Source organism: Salmo trutta, unplaced genomic scaffold (genome assembly GCF_901001165.1).
Source record: "Salmo trutta unplaced genomic scaffold, fSalTru1.1, whole genome shotgun sequence".
In the NCBI taxonomy this organism is placed as follows: Eukaryota; Metazoa; Chordata; class Actinopteri; order Salmoniformes; family Salmonidae; genus Salmo; species Salmo trutta.
Window position 1 is genome coordinate 1 of NW_021822939.1, and position 13,994 is coordinate 13,994.

Genomic DNA, 13,994 nt, shown 5'->3' on the forward strand with positions numbered 1-13,994 from the left:
ATTAAGGCTGGTTACCATAGGTTGACTAGTCATTAAGGCTGTGTTACTTTAGGTTGACTGGTCATTAAGGCTGTGTACTTTAGGTTGACTGTCTATGTGTTACATAGGTTGACTAGTCATTAAGGCTGTGTGTTTTTTGTGTTACTTTAGGTTGACTAGTCATTAAGGCTGTGTTATATAGGTTGACTAGTCATTAAGGCTGTGTGTGTTACTTAGGTTGACTAGTCATTAAGGCTGCTGTGTGTGTTACTATAGGTTGACTAGTCATTAAGGCGTGTGTGTGTTACTATAGGTGACTAGTCATTAAGGCTGTGTTACTATAGGTTGACTAGTCATAAGGCTGTGTTACTTAGGTTGACTAGTCATTAAGGCTGTGTTACTATAGGTTGACTAGTCATTAAGGCTGTGTTACTATAGGTTGACTAGTCATTAAGGCGTGTGTTTACTATAGGTTGACTAGTCATTAAGGCTGTGTGTTACTATAGGTTGTCTTAGGCTGTGTGTTTTACTATAGGTTGACTAGTCATTAAGGCTGTGTGTTTTACTATAGGTTGACTAGTCATTAAGGGCTGTGTTTTACTATAGGTTGACTAGTCATTAAGGCTGTGTGTTACTATAGGTTGACTAGTCATTAAGGCTGTGTGTGTACTATAGGTTGACTAGTCATTAAGGCTGTGTGTGTTACTATAGATTGACTAGTCATTAAGCGGCTGTGTGTGTGTTACTATAGGTTGACTAGTCATTAAGGCTGTGTGTGTTACTATAGGTTGACTAGTCATTAAGGCTGTGTTACTATAGGTTGACTGGTCATTAAGGCTGTGGGCTGTGTGTTTTACTATAGGTTGACTAGTCATTAAGCTGTGTGTGTGTTTTACTATAGGTTGACTAGTCATTAAGGCTGTGTGTGTTACTTTAGGTTGACTAGTCATTAAGGCTGTGTTACTATAGGTTGACTAGTCATTAAGACTGTGTTACTATAGGTTGACTAGTCATTAAGGCTGTGTTACTATAGGTTGACTAGTCATTAAGGCTGTGTTACTATAGGTTGACTAGTCATTAAGGCTGTGTTACTATAGGTTGACTGGTCAATAAGGCTGTGTGTGTTACTATAGGTTGACTAGTCATTAAGGCGTGTTACTATAGGTTGACTAGTCATTAAGGCTGTGTTACTTTAGGTTGACTAGTCATTAAGGCTGTGTGTTTTACTTTAGGTTGACTAGTCATTAAGGCTGTGTGTTTTACTTTAGGTTGACTAGTCATTAAGGCTGTGTGTTTTACTTTAGGTCGACTAGTCATTAAGGCTGTGTTACTTTAGGTCGACTAGTCATTAAGGCTGTGTTACTTTAGGTTGACTAGTCATTAAGGCTGTGTTACTATAGGTTGACTAGTCATTAAGACTGTGTTACTATAGGTTGACTAGTCATTAAGATTGTGTTACTTTAGGTTGACTAGTCATTAAGGCTGTGTTACTATAGGTTGACTAGTCATTAAGGCTGTGTTACTATAGGTTGACTGGTCAATAAGGCTGTGTGTGTTACTATAGGTTGACTAGTCATTAAGGCTGTGTGTTTACTATAGGTTGACTAGTCATTAAGGCTGTGTGTGTTACTATAGGTTGACTAGTCATTAAGGCTGTGTGTTTTACTTTAGGTTGACTAGTCATTAAGGCTGTGTGTTTTACTTTAGGTTGACTAGTCATTAAGGCTGTGTGTTTTACTTTAGGTTGACTAGTCATTAAGGCTGTGTGTTTTACTTTAGGTCGACTAGTCATTAAGGCTGTGTTACTTTAGGTTGACTAGTCATTAAGGCTGTGTTACTATAGGTTGACTAGTCATTAAGACTGTGTTACTATAGGTTGACTAGTCATTAAGATTGTGTTACTTAGGTTGACTAGTCATTAAGGCTGTGTTACTATAGGTTGACTAGTCATTAAGGCTGTGTTACTATAGGTTGACTAGTCATAAGGCTGTGTGTTACTATAGGTTGACTAGTCATTAAGGCTGTGTTACTATAGGTTGACTAGTCATTAAGGCTGTGTGTTACTATAGGTTGACTAGTCATTAAGGGCTGTGTTACTATAGGTTGACTAGTCATTAAGGCTGTGTTACTATAGGTTGACTAGTCATTAAGGCTGTGTGTTACTATAGGTTGACTAGTCATTAAGGCTGTTTTACTATAGGTTGACTAGTCATTAAGGCTGTGTTACTATAGGTTGACTAGTCATTAAGGCTGTGTTTTAGGTTGACTAGTCATTAAGGCTGTGTTACTTTAGGTTGACTAGTCATTAAGGCTGTGTTACTTAGGTTGACTAGTCATTAAGGCTGTGTTACTTAGGTTGACTAGTCATTAAGGCTGTGTTACTATAGGTTGACTAGTCATTAAGGCTGTGTACTTAGGTTGACTAGTCATTAAGCTGTGTTACTATAGGTTGACTAGTCATTAAGGCTGTGTTACTTTAGGTTAACTAGTCATTAAGGCTGTGTTACTATAGGTTGACTGGTCATAAGGCTGTGTTACTATAGGTTGACTAGTATTAAGGCTGTGTTACTATAGGTTGACTGGTCATTAAGGCTGTGTTACTATAGGTTGACTAGTCATTAAGGCTGTGTTTTACTCACATCATCCCGTTGAAGCTTGTGTAACATATCATTGTTTTCCTCTGAAGTACGTCTCTCCTTCTTAAAACACTTAGTTACAGGAGAGGAGCTGCCGTCTCTAAGGTCGGTCCCTCTCCACCCCACTGCACAGAACAGAGGACAGGACACACTGGAATCAACTGTTTCTAATGATCATAATAATAACCTATTTCTATAACACACAGTCAAGAGATCTTCTGGCAGAGAAGGTACAATTCACCTGGTTTCTTTACTGTGTCTGCAGGACCCTGTTCAAAGATGGAGTGGGACTGAATGGTTTGAGGGGGGCGCTCTCTCTCTCCGCTCTTCTCTCCCTGTGCCTGTCCTCCCTCACTCTTCTGTCCTTCGTTGGTGCAACATGGGCCTCTTCCTTTAACCTGGGGGAAGGTGATCAACATTAACATGTATTCTTCTAAACTGGATCCTTGGTAGTCTAATGGAATGTGTCTTCAAGCAATACAGTCCACACTCACTCATCTTTACTTTTCCTCAGAGAATGGACATTGGGTACGAAGGTTTTCTGTAATAAAAATATAAATGATTAATTTCTACTATTTTTGTCACATTTGAATATCATGACTGTTTTGTTTAATGCTTGTGACAGGACACTGGACAGCTGTATATTTGCCTTTTGTTCATCACCCACTGTGTTTCCGTTTACACTGTAGACTGGTTATTTAGTAGTACTTAAAATAGAGTGGCGAGGACGATGAGTCTACCGTGACCGGAAGAGACTTCACCATTCATTTTCTGGATTCAGATTCACGCAGACAGAGTTTTAAGCTTTTACGATGGACATTTACAGCTGATTTTGGCATAGCATATCGATTCGCTCTCCTTAAATATTTCCCATCTGATATTCCTTTGTCTCTGAATTGTTTAATCAAACTTTTCCCCGACAGCTCCTGATATCAGGGTATAAAAACTACAATCTGTTCTGAATTAGCCTAGTGCGCATGTCCGCCCAGCTATATCCGGTCTCTAGCTTGTTTTCCCTGGCTAAACTAGCCGTGTTAGTTTTCGTCACTGTCAAACTTCATAAATACTGCACCTTCAACTTCAAAACTCATTTGCTAGTTTATATAATTATGTAACTAAGAAATTCGCTGGAAAAACTTAAATGATGTATTGTTTTTGAACAGTCACGACTGGTTTGAGTTATATGTCAGATAACGGTGGAGAAGGATGATATCGTTGCTACTTGACCCGGATCCACCGACGTCATTGGCGTAGCTGGACGCTGACTGGTCTGGGAACTGACGTCATGCAGCCTCTTCTCGCATGGCTCGATGGGATATGTCGTGCAATAACTCAAATCGTCTGCACTCCTAAACAACGTATATTTTTTATATGTTGGAAAAGGGTAAAGTCTACAAAACGTAGTCCACTCTGTTCGTAAACATATTCATTCTTGTTTTCGAACAGAAAATTGTATTGAGATCAAATGTTTCATCGATGAGAAAATTAGCAGAATGTCAGCCAACATCCATCTCGTTCCATCTTTTCCCACCGCCGGCCACTGGGCTTCCTCTCACTACCATATTTGGTAGTAAGTGGAAACGCCAAGCGGATGCTTCACATTTATACATCAGGTGAAATATATGGCTCATTGTTCTATCTATGGGATTAGCACGGGCAGCACCACGGGCTTTCGCCATTTTAATGGAGTCAACTGGGTGGGACTTCAACTTCATTGGCTGATCCTATTGGGGTCATGTCCAACTGGGTCATCAGGAGGGTTCAGCCAATCGTGAAGAAGAACATCTACCTTCTTGCCCTTTGTACTGTTGTCTGTGACCAATGTTTGTACAATTTTTTTTGTGCAGCTACCATGTTGTGTTGCTACCATGCTGTGTTGTGTGTTGCTGCCTTGCTATGTTGTCTTAGGTCTCTGTTTATGTAGTGTTGTGTTGTCTCTCTTGTCGCGATGTGTGTTTTTTGTCCTATATTTATTTATTTTTATTTTCAATCACAGCCCCGTCCCCGCAGGAGGCCTTTTGGTAGGCTGTCATTGTAAATAAGAATTTGTTCTTAACTGACTTGCCTAGTTAAATAAAGGTTAAATACATTTACATTTTAGTGGCCCCCCACTTTATGGTGGAGATTATATTTATTTTTAAAGTACATTTCCTGGCATTCTACACCTTTTGCCATGGGGTGAAGATAATGTTGCAGTTTTAAAGTAAGTTTTCTACAGTTCTACACAGTTTGGCATGGGGCAGAGAGACATTTTTTCAATTGTATAACATTTCATGCAATTCTACTCGTTTTGCCATGGGGCAGAGCAATTTTTTGTTGTTGCCGTTTTACAGCTAATTTCCTGCAATTTTGCATGTGCCCTGCGTTGCCTGGTCGGTATACCTGGGGCAGCAGGTAGCCTAGTGGTTAGAGCATTGGACTAGTAACCGAAAGGTTGTAAGATTGAATCCCTGAGCTGACAAGGTAAAAATCTGTCGTTCTGCCCCTGAACAAGGCTGTCATTGAAAATAAGAATTTGTTCTTCACTAACTTGCCTAGTTAAATAAAGATAAAATTAAATAAAAAATGTGGCTACGATTAGTTTAGATAAATTGGCTGGCTAGACTATCAATCCATTTTTTTTTCTGACGTGGCTAATTGAGTAGGGGGGCGTCTTAGCAGCCTGGGGCCCCTTAGCAGCCTGGGGCCCTAAGCGGCTGCTTATTTAGCTTATACCTGGAGCAGGGCCCTGGCGGCACAGATACAAAGATGAGTCCTCTATCTATCTCTATGGGTTGAGTGCGTAGTCTGTGATATACCGTATGAGCGTTCCCATTGGGTATCACCTTTTTGAACCCGCCCAGAGTCAGGTCCCGGGACCGCAGGGACGTCAGTCTGCCTGGAGGAGGGGGAGAGTTCAGCACAGTCCGACGAGGTAACCCACTGCCAGCTACATTTAGTCTGGTGATACCGGAGTAGCCAGCCATAAAGTCCGTGTTGCTGTTTGGATCAGTCATTCTGCATCACTGGCTGGAACGGACGGCTTTGTGACAATACAGTATTAAGGGGATGTAGACTGTTGAAGGCTATACTAAACCTACACCCTTTATTCGATGGGGTAGCCTACAAATGAAATGGCAGTATAACTCCGATTTGGAATAAACAATATTTGAACCGAATTCCTATTTCTTCTTCATCACGCTGTCCAATAGCCTAATACACAGGCCTGTGATAAGTGGATGAATAATAGGCCTTCTTACTGTGAAGTCAGAGAATGCAGGTTTCCCCTCCGTAAACACGGATATCGGTGTTCACACACCCCTCTGTTATTGTACTGTAAGCCCCCAGAAGCCACCGCGTCCATCTTGTCCGTAATGTCTGGCCACATCTGACCAAAAACAGCGACTGAACAGCAGCCTATATACGATCCAAATCCAACAGTCTGTCCTGGAAAGCATATTGTAGGTGTTGCGTCCAAGGCCTTGGTAAAAAGCATTCGGCTACATCCTTGATACAAAGTAACTTACTACCTGATCACAGTAAACACAACCTACATCCGGTCTCTGCAGCCCAGTTCCTACTAATATAGGACACTTCACAATAGACGGTTCCCCGAGTTAATCACATCAGCACCGTTTATTCTGCTTTGTTATGTCTTCACATGATTCCGTTATCTGAACACAAGGTGGCAGTGTTTATTCGGTCTGAAGTATATCTGTATTGTTTTTTGTTTGTTTGTTTGTTTATTTATTTAACCTTTATTTAACCAGGTAGGCCAGTTGAGAACAAGTTCTCATTTACAACTGCAACCTGGTCAAGATAAAGCAAAGCAGTGCGACACAAATAACAACACAGAGTTACACATGGAATAAACAAAACATACAGTCAATAATACAGTAGAAGAAAAGAAAAAGTCTATATACAGTGAGTGCAAATGAGGTAAGTTAAGGCAATAAATAAGCCATGGTGGCGAAGGAATTACAATATAGCAATTAAACACTGGAATGGTAGATGTGCATATCTATTGTAACCTGATAAAATAGTATTGCCAATTGTAGAAGAGAACCCCTATTGAATTTGTTCCAATTCATTATTGGTATGTTTCCTTTTCTGCCGTTTTGGTGAGAATAATAATTCCCGTGAGATGATAAGGCCCAGGACTGTGCGACGTGGTAAAGGCCACACCCTCTCATGCAACACTATGCCAATTGGCCACATGGTGGCGCTATAACAATCTATTGAATATGCTAACTTTGAAAGGTCAGCCCCCGCACCCCGTGTGACTTGGAGTCATGAAATTTGGTCCATAGGTCCCTCTCCTCACAAGGAACAAATTTCCCTCAAGAACCCATAAAGTCCGCCATGATGGATTTTCCGCCATTTAGAATTTGTGAAAAATCACTGAAACTCTACTCCTCTCGCACCGATTGACGGATCTGCACAAAACTTGACATGTGGCATGTATGGACCAAGGTTAATCAACACAATCATTTCCATACTAGTAACAAAACATGGCCGCTATTTCCCAATTAACATTCATGTGGGCGTGGTCTCACACATAAATGCATACAAAGCAGACAAGGATATTCGTATTGTGACAAAAATTGGTTCACTGTCAAAACTCAACATATGTAAGCACATTTAGATTGGCCACACGGTGGAGCTACAACAGGCAGGGGTGTCAGTCCAGCTAAGTTGTAAAGTATGGTTCAGCAGGGGTGTCAGTCCAGCTAAGTTGTAAGTATGGTTCAGCAGGGATGTCAGTCCAGCTAAGTTGTAAAGTATGGTTCAGCAGGGATGTCAGTCCAGCTAGTTGTAAAGTATGGTTCAGCAGGGATGTCAGTCCAGCTAAGTTGTAAAGTATGGTTCAGCAGGGATGTCAGTCCAGCTAAGTTGTAAAGTATGGTTCAGCAGGGATGTCAGTCCAGCTAAGTTGTAAGTATGTTCAGCAGGGATGTCAGTCCAGCTAAGCTTGGAAAGTATGGTTCAGCAGGATTGTCAAGTCCTAGCTAAGTTGTAAATGTATGGTTCAGCAGGGATGTCAGTCCAGCTAAGTTGTAAAGTATGGTTCAGCAGGGGTGTCGTCCAGCTAAGTTGTAAATGTAAGTCTGGTTCAGCAGGGATGTCAGTCCAGCTAAGTTGTAAAGTATGGGTCAGCAGGGATGTCAGTCCAGCTAAGTTGTAAAGTATGGTTCAGCAGGGATGTCAGTCCAGCTAAGTTGTAAAGTATGGTCAGCAGGGATGTCAGTCCAGCTAAGTTGTAAAGTATGGTTCCGCAGGGGTGTCAGTCCAGCTAAGTTGTAAGGTATGGTTCAGCAGGGGTGTCAGTCCAGCTAAGTTGTAAAGTATGGTTTCAGCAGGGGTGTCAGTCCAGCTAAGTTGTAAAGTATGTTCAGCAGGGATGTCAGTCCAGCTAAGTTGTAAAGTATGTTCAGCAGGGATGTCAGTCTCAGCTAAGTTGTTAAAGTATTGTTCAGAAGGGATGTCAGTCCAGCTAAGTTGTAAAGTATGGTTCAGCAGGGATGGTCAGTCCAACTAGTTGTAAGGTATGGTTCAGCAGGGATGTCAGTCCAGCTAAGTTGTAAAGTATGGTTCAGCAGGGATGTCGTCCAGCTAAGTTGTAAAGTATGGTTCAGCAGGGATGTCAGTCCAGCTAAGTTGTAAAGTATGGTTCAGCAGGGATGTCAGTCCAGCTAAGTTGTAAGTATGGTTCAGCAGGGATGTCAGTCCAGCTAAGTTGTAAAGTATGGTTCAGCAGGGATGTCAGTCCAGCTAAGTTGTAAAGTATGGTTCAGCAGGGATGTCAGTCCAGCTAAGTTGTAAAGTATGGTTCAGCAGGGATGTCAGTCCAGCTAAGTTGTAAAGTATGGTTCAGCAGGGGTGTCAGTCCAGCTAACTTGTAAAGTATGGTTCAGTTCGGCACATGGTGGTGCTGTTTATCAGGAAAAAATGTCACGCAAGTTCATTGGCTTGTAGCGCCATGTTGTTTGATGTAGTCTTGGAAAATAACTGTGTTTAAATATGTCCGTGGATAGCTGCTACAAACCAAATTGGGTTTTGATCGGTCCAGCGGTTTTTGGTGAAGTAGAATTTTAAAGTAATTAAGAAAAGGTCAAAATGGGCATTTTGTATGATCTGTTTGATGTTGAGTTCTGATATTTGGCAAGCACGGTATAAAGTACATATTTACTCATCCAACTGGAATGGATCCAATTTGTCCCTGATGGCGGCACTATGGAACCAACAATGCACCAACAGATGTGATGCTTATTTACAAAGTCATTTTAGGCCTCAGCCCCCTTATCTGAGACACCTACTGCAGCCCTCATCCTCCACATACAACACCCGTTCACTCCCCCCTATCTGAGATATCTACTGCCAGCCCTCATCCTCCACATACAACACCCGTTCACTCCCCCCTATCTGAGATATCTACTGCAGCCCTCATCCTCCCCATACAACACCCGTTCACTCCCCCCTATCTGAGACACCTACTGCAGCCCTCATCCTCCACATACAACACCCGTTCACTCCCCCCTATCTGAGATATCTACTGCAGCCCTCATCCTCCACATACAACACCCGTTCACTCCCCCCTATCTGAGACACCTACTGCAGCCCTCATCCTCCACCTACAACACCCGTTCACTCCCCCCTATCTGAGACACCTACTGCAGCCCTCATCCTCCACATACAACACCCGTTCACTCCCCCTTATCTGAGACACCTACTGCAACCCTCATCCTCCCCATACAACACCCGTTCTGCCAGTCACATTCTGTTAAAGGTCCCCAAAGCGAACACATCCCTGGGTCGCTCTCTTTTCAGTTTGCAACATCTAGCAACTGGAACGAGCTGCAAAAAACACTCAAACCGGACAGTTTTATCTCCATCTCTTCGTTCAATGACTCAATCATGGTCTCTACCTTCTTGCCCTTTGTGCTGTTGTCTGTGCCCAATAATGTTTGTACTATGTCTTGTGCTCCTGCCATGTTGTGTTGCTACCATGTTGTTGTCATTTTGTGTTGCCATGCTATGTATCGTCTTCGGGTCTCTCTTTATGTAGTGTTGTGTTGTCAGGTTAGACATTTTAGCAAATTGGTTAAAAATAAAATACTGAAATATCACATTTACATAAGTATTCAGACTCTTTACTCAGTACTTTGTTGAACCACCTTTGGTCTTCTTGGGTATGACTCTACAAGCTTGGCACACCTGTATTTGGGGAGTTTCTCCCATTCTTCTCTGCAGATCCTCTCAAGCTCTGTCAGTTTGGTGGGGAGCGTTGCTGCAGAGCTACTTTAAGGTCTCTCCAGAGATGTTCGATCGGGTCCAAGTCCGGCTCTGGACATTAAGATACTTGTCAAGTACATCAAGAGACTTGTCCCGAAGCCACTCCTCCAATGTCTTGGCTGTGTTCTTAGGGTTGTTGTCCTGTTGGAAGGTGAACCTTCGCCCCAGTCTGAGGTCCTGTGCGCTGTGGAGCAGGTTTTTATCAAGGATCTCTCTGTACTTTGCTCCGTTCATCTTTACCTCCATGCAATCTAGTCTCCCAGTCCCTGCCACTGAAAAACATGACCTTTTAATGTTGCATCATTTTTGGTGTATTATATCAGACCTGTCCCAGATCTGAGACAAAAGTCAGAATTTAGGACCAGGTTTTTAGACATTTTTGCAAATTGATTTAAAAAAAACTGAAATACCACATTTACATACGTATTTCCAAATCAAACTTTATTTCTCACATGCGCCCGAATACAAGTGTAGACGTTACTGTGAAATGCTTACTCCAGTTGCAGAGAAAGGTGTTTAGTCCAGGGTCCTTAGCTTAGTGATGAGCTTCGTGGGCGCCATGGTGTTGAACGCTGAGCTGTAGTCAATGAACAGCATTCTCACATAGGTGGTCCCTTTTGTCCAGGTGGGAAAGGGCAGTGTGGAGTGCGGTTGAGATTGCATCATCTGTGGATCTGTTGGGGCGGTATGTGAATTGGAGTGGGTCTAGGGAATCCGGGAGGATGCTGTTGATGGGAGCCATTACCAGCCTGTCAAGCACTTCATGGCTACCGACAGTGAGTGCTACGGTGCGGTAGTCATTTAGGCAGGTTACCTTCGCTTCCTTGGGCACAGGGGACTATAGTGGTCTGCTTGAAACATGTAGGTATTATAGACTCGGTCAGGGAGAGGTTGAAAATGTCAGTGAAGGACACTTGCCAACTGGTCCGCACATGCCTTGAGTACACGTCCTGGTAATCCATCTGGCCCCCCGGCTTGTGAATGTTGACCTGTGTAAAAGTCTTGCTCACATTGGCTAGCGAGAGCGTTATCACACAGTCATCCAGAACAGCTGGTGCTCTTGTGCACGCATCAGTGTTGCTTGCCCCAAAGCGAGCATAAAGGCATTTAGCTCGTCTGGTAGGCTCACGTCACTGGGCAGCTAGCATCTGGGTTTCCCTTTGTATTCCGTAATAGTTTTCAAGCCCTGCCCATCCGACGAGCGTCCGAGACGGTTGTAGTGGGATTCACTATTATCCTGTATTGACTTTTGATTATTTGATGATTCGTCTGAGGGCATAGCAGGATTTCTTTTTAGCGTCCGGATTAGTGTCCTGCTCCTTGAAAGCGCCATGTCTAGCCTTTAGCTCGATGTGGATGTTGCCTGTAATCCATGGCTTCTGGTTGGGATATGTACGTAATGGTCACTGTGGGGCACTATTCAGACCCTTTACTCAGTACTTTGTTGAAGCACCTTTGGCTGCAATTACAGCCTCGAGTCTCTTGGGTATGATGCTACAAGCGTGGCACACCTGTATTAGGGGAGTTTCTCCCATTCTTCTCTGCAGATCCACTCAGCTCTGTCAGGTTGGATGGGGAGCGTGGCTGCACAGCTATTTCAGGTCTCTCCAGAGATGTTAGATCGGGCTCAAGTCCAGGCTTTTGGCTGGGCCACTCAAGGACATTCAGAGACTTGTCCCAAGCCACTCCGCATGTCTTGGCTGTGGCTTAGGGTCGTTGTCCTGTTGGAAGGTGAACCTTCGCCCCCAGCTAAGGTCTGAGCCTCTGGAACAGGTTTTTATCAAGGATCGCTTACTTTGCTCTGTTCATCTTTCCCTTGATCCCGGACTAGTCTCCCAGTCCCTGCCACTGAAAAACATCCCCACAGCATGATGCTTTAACCACTATGCTTCACTGTAGGGATGGGTGCAGGTTTCCTCCAGACGTGATGCTTGGCATTCAGGCCAAAGAGTTCAATCTTGGTTTCATTCAGGACCAGAGCATCTTGTTTCTCATGGTCTGAGAGCCCTTTAGGTGCCTTTTGGGAAACTTCAAGCGTGCTCTCCTGTGCCTTTTACTGAGGCTCTCCGTCTGGCCACTCTACCACAAATGCCTAATTGGTAGAGTGCTGCAGAGATGGTTGTCCTTCTGGAAGGTTTCTCCCATCTCCACAGAGGAAACTGTGGAGCTCTGTCAGAGTGACCATCGGGTTCTTGCTCACCTCCCTGACCAATGCCCTTCTCCCCCGATTGCACAGTTTGCCTGGGTGGCCAGCTCTAGGAAGAGTCTTGGTGGTTCCAAACTTCTTCCATTTAAGAATGATGGAGGCCACTGTGTTTTTGGCAACCTTCAATGCTGCAGACATTTGTTGGTACCCTTCCCCAGATCTGTGCCTTGACACAATCCTGTCTCAGAGCTCTACAGACAATTCCTTCGACCTCATGGTTTGGTTTTTGCTCTAACATGCACTGTCAACTGTGGGACCTTTATAAAGATAGGTGTGTACCTTACCAAATCATGTCCAATCAATTGAATTTACAACATGTGTACTCCAATAAAGTTGTAGAAAAATCTCAAGGATGACCAATGGAAACAGAATGCACCTGAGCTCAATTTCAAGTCTCATAGCAAAAGGTCTGAATACTCTGTTTTGTATTTTTATAAATTTTCCCCAAAATGTACCTGTTTTTGCTTTGTCATTATGGGGTATTGTTGTAGATTGATGAGAATTATAACGACACAGGGCGAGACCCAGATGCAGACACAGGAGGCAGATGGTTCGATGTCATTGAAATTTATTGAACAACAAGGGGCAGGTCGAGGACATTCAAAAGTTCATAAACCAGGTCAGAGTTCCAAACGGTACAGGGCGGCAGGCAGGCTCGGGGTCAGGGCAGGCTGAATGGTCAGGCAGGCATAGTGTCAGGGCAGGCAAGAGGTCAGAACCAGGGGAGGATTGAAAAACAGAGACTAGGAAAAAACAGGATCTCGGAAAAAACACACTGGTAAGCTTGACAAGACAAGATGAACTGGCAACAGACAAACTGAGAACACAAGAATAAATACACTGGGAATAATGGGAATAATGGGGAAGATGGGTCATAACCCTCCCAGTCAACCATGTACTGGAAACCCTTGCCCCATGGTCGAACACTCAGGAGACGTCTCACAGTGTATGCTGGGTGGCCATCGATGACGCGGGTGGAGGCGTGGGCCTGGAAACAGAAGACAAAGAGCTGTGAGACAAGGGCTTAATCCTGGACAACGTAAAAAGTAGTGTGTGTACGGAGTAACTGTAGACGAACTGCAGTGGGAGTAAGGACTCTAGAGATGTGGAAAGGACCAATAAAAGGGGGGAAGTTTGCGGGACTCCACCCGGAGGGGTAGATCCCATGTAGACAGCCATACCCTCTGCCCAAGATTATAGCGTGGATCCGGAGTCCGGTGGTGGTCCGCTTGTCGACGGTACCTGGAGGTGGTCTTGAGAAGAGCCGACCGAGCTCTTTTCCAGGTACGCCGACAGTGGCGGACGAACATCTGGGCTGATGGCTACTGTTGACTTCTACTTCTTGCTCTGGGAAGAGCAGGGGTTGATACACCATGTAAGCACTCGAAAGAGGAGAGCCCTGCGGCCGAGCAGGGAAGAGGGTTCCTAGAATACTCCACCCCAAACCAGTTGCGGCTCCAGGTGGTGGTGTTGGTAAAGACGAGACACCGAAGTGTCGTTTCCATGAAATGATTGGCTCCCTCCGACTGGCCGTTGGACTGGGGATGAAACCCAGAGGACAGGCTGGCCGATGACCCAATAAGTGTGGAGTGCAGAACGCCTTCCATAATCGGGATGAGAACTGAGGACCACGATCAGAGACCATGTCACCGGGAGTCCATGGATTCGGAAGATGTGCTGTACCATGAGCTGGGCCGCCTCCTTGTCTGATGGTAACTTGGGGAGAGGGATGAAATGGGTGGCTTTATAGAACCTGTCCACCACCGTAATGTTGCCATCTGACGGAGGGAGCCCAGTGACAAAATCCAGGGAAATATGGGATTAGGGGCGATGAGGAACAGGGAGTGGCTGAAGGAGGCAAGACGGAGCTTGTCTTATTTTGAACACACGTGCATGCGGCG

The 13,994-nt window shown here is 44.2% G+C and overlaps 1 protein-coding gene across 1 annotated transcript; it reads right to left on the reverse strand.

Moving 5' to 3' along the window:
* Positions 1-2,715: 2,715 nt before the first annotated feature.
* Positions 2,716-5,848, reverse strand: LOC115187324 (DNA-directed RNA polymerase III subunit RPC4). Its single transcript, XM_029746400.1, has 4 exons — positions 5,414-5,848; positions 3,110-3,156; positions 2,870-3,013; positions 2,716-2,740 (listed from the first exon to the last, which is right to left on the reverse strand). The coding sequence occupies exons 1-4, from the start codon at positions 5,609-5,611 to the stop codon at positions 2,716-2,718; spliced, it is 414 nt and encodes a 137-aa protein (XP_029602260.1). The 5' UTR covers positions 5,612-5,848.
* Positions 5,849-13,994: the final 8,146 nt, after the last annotated feature.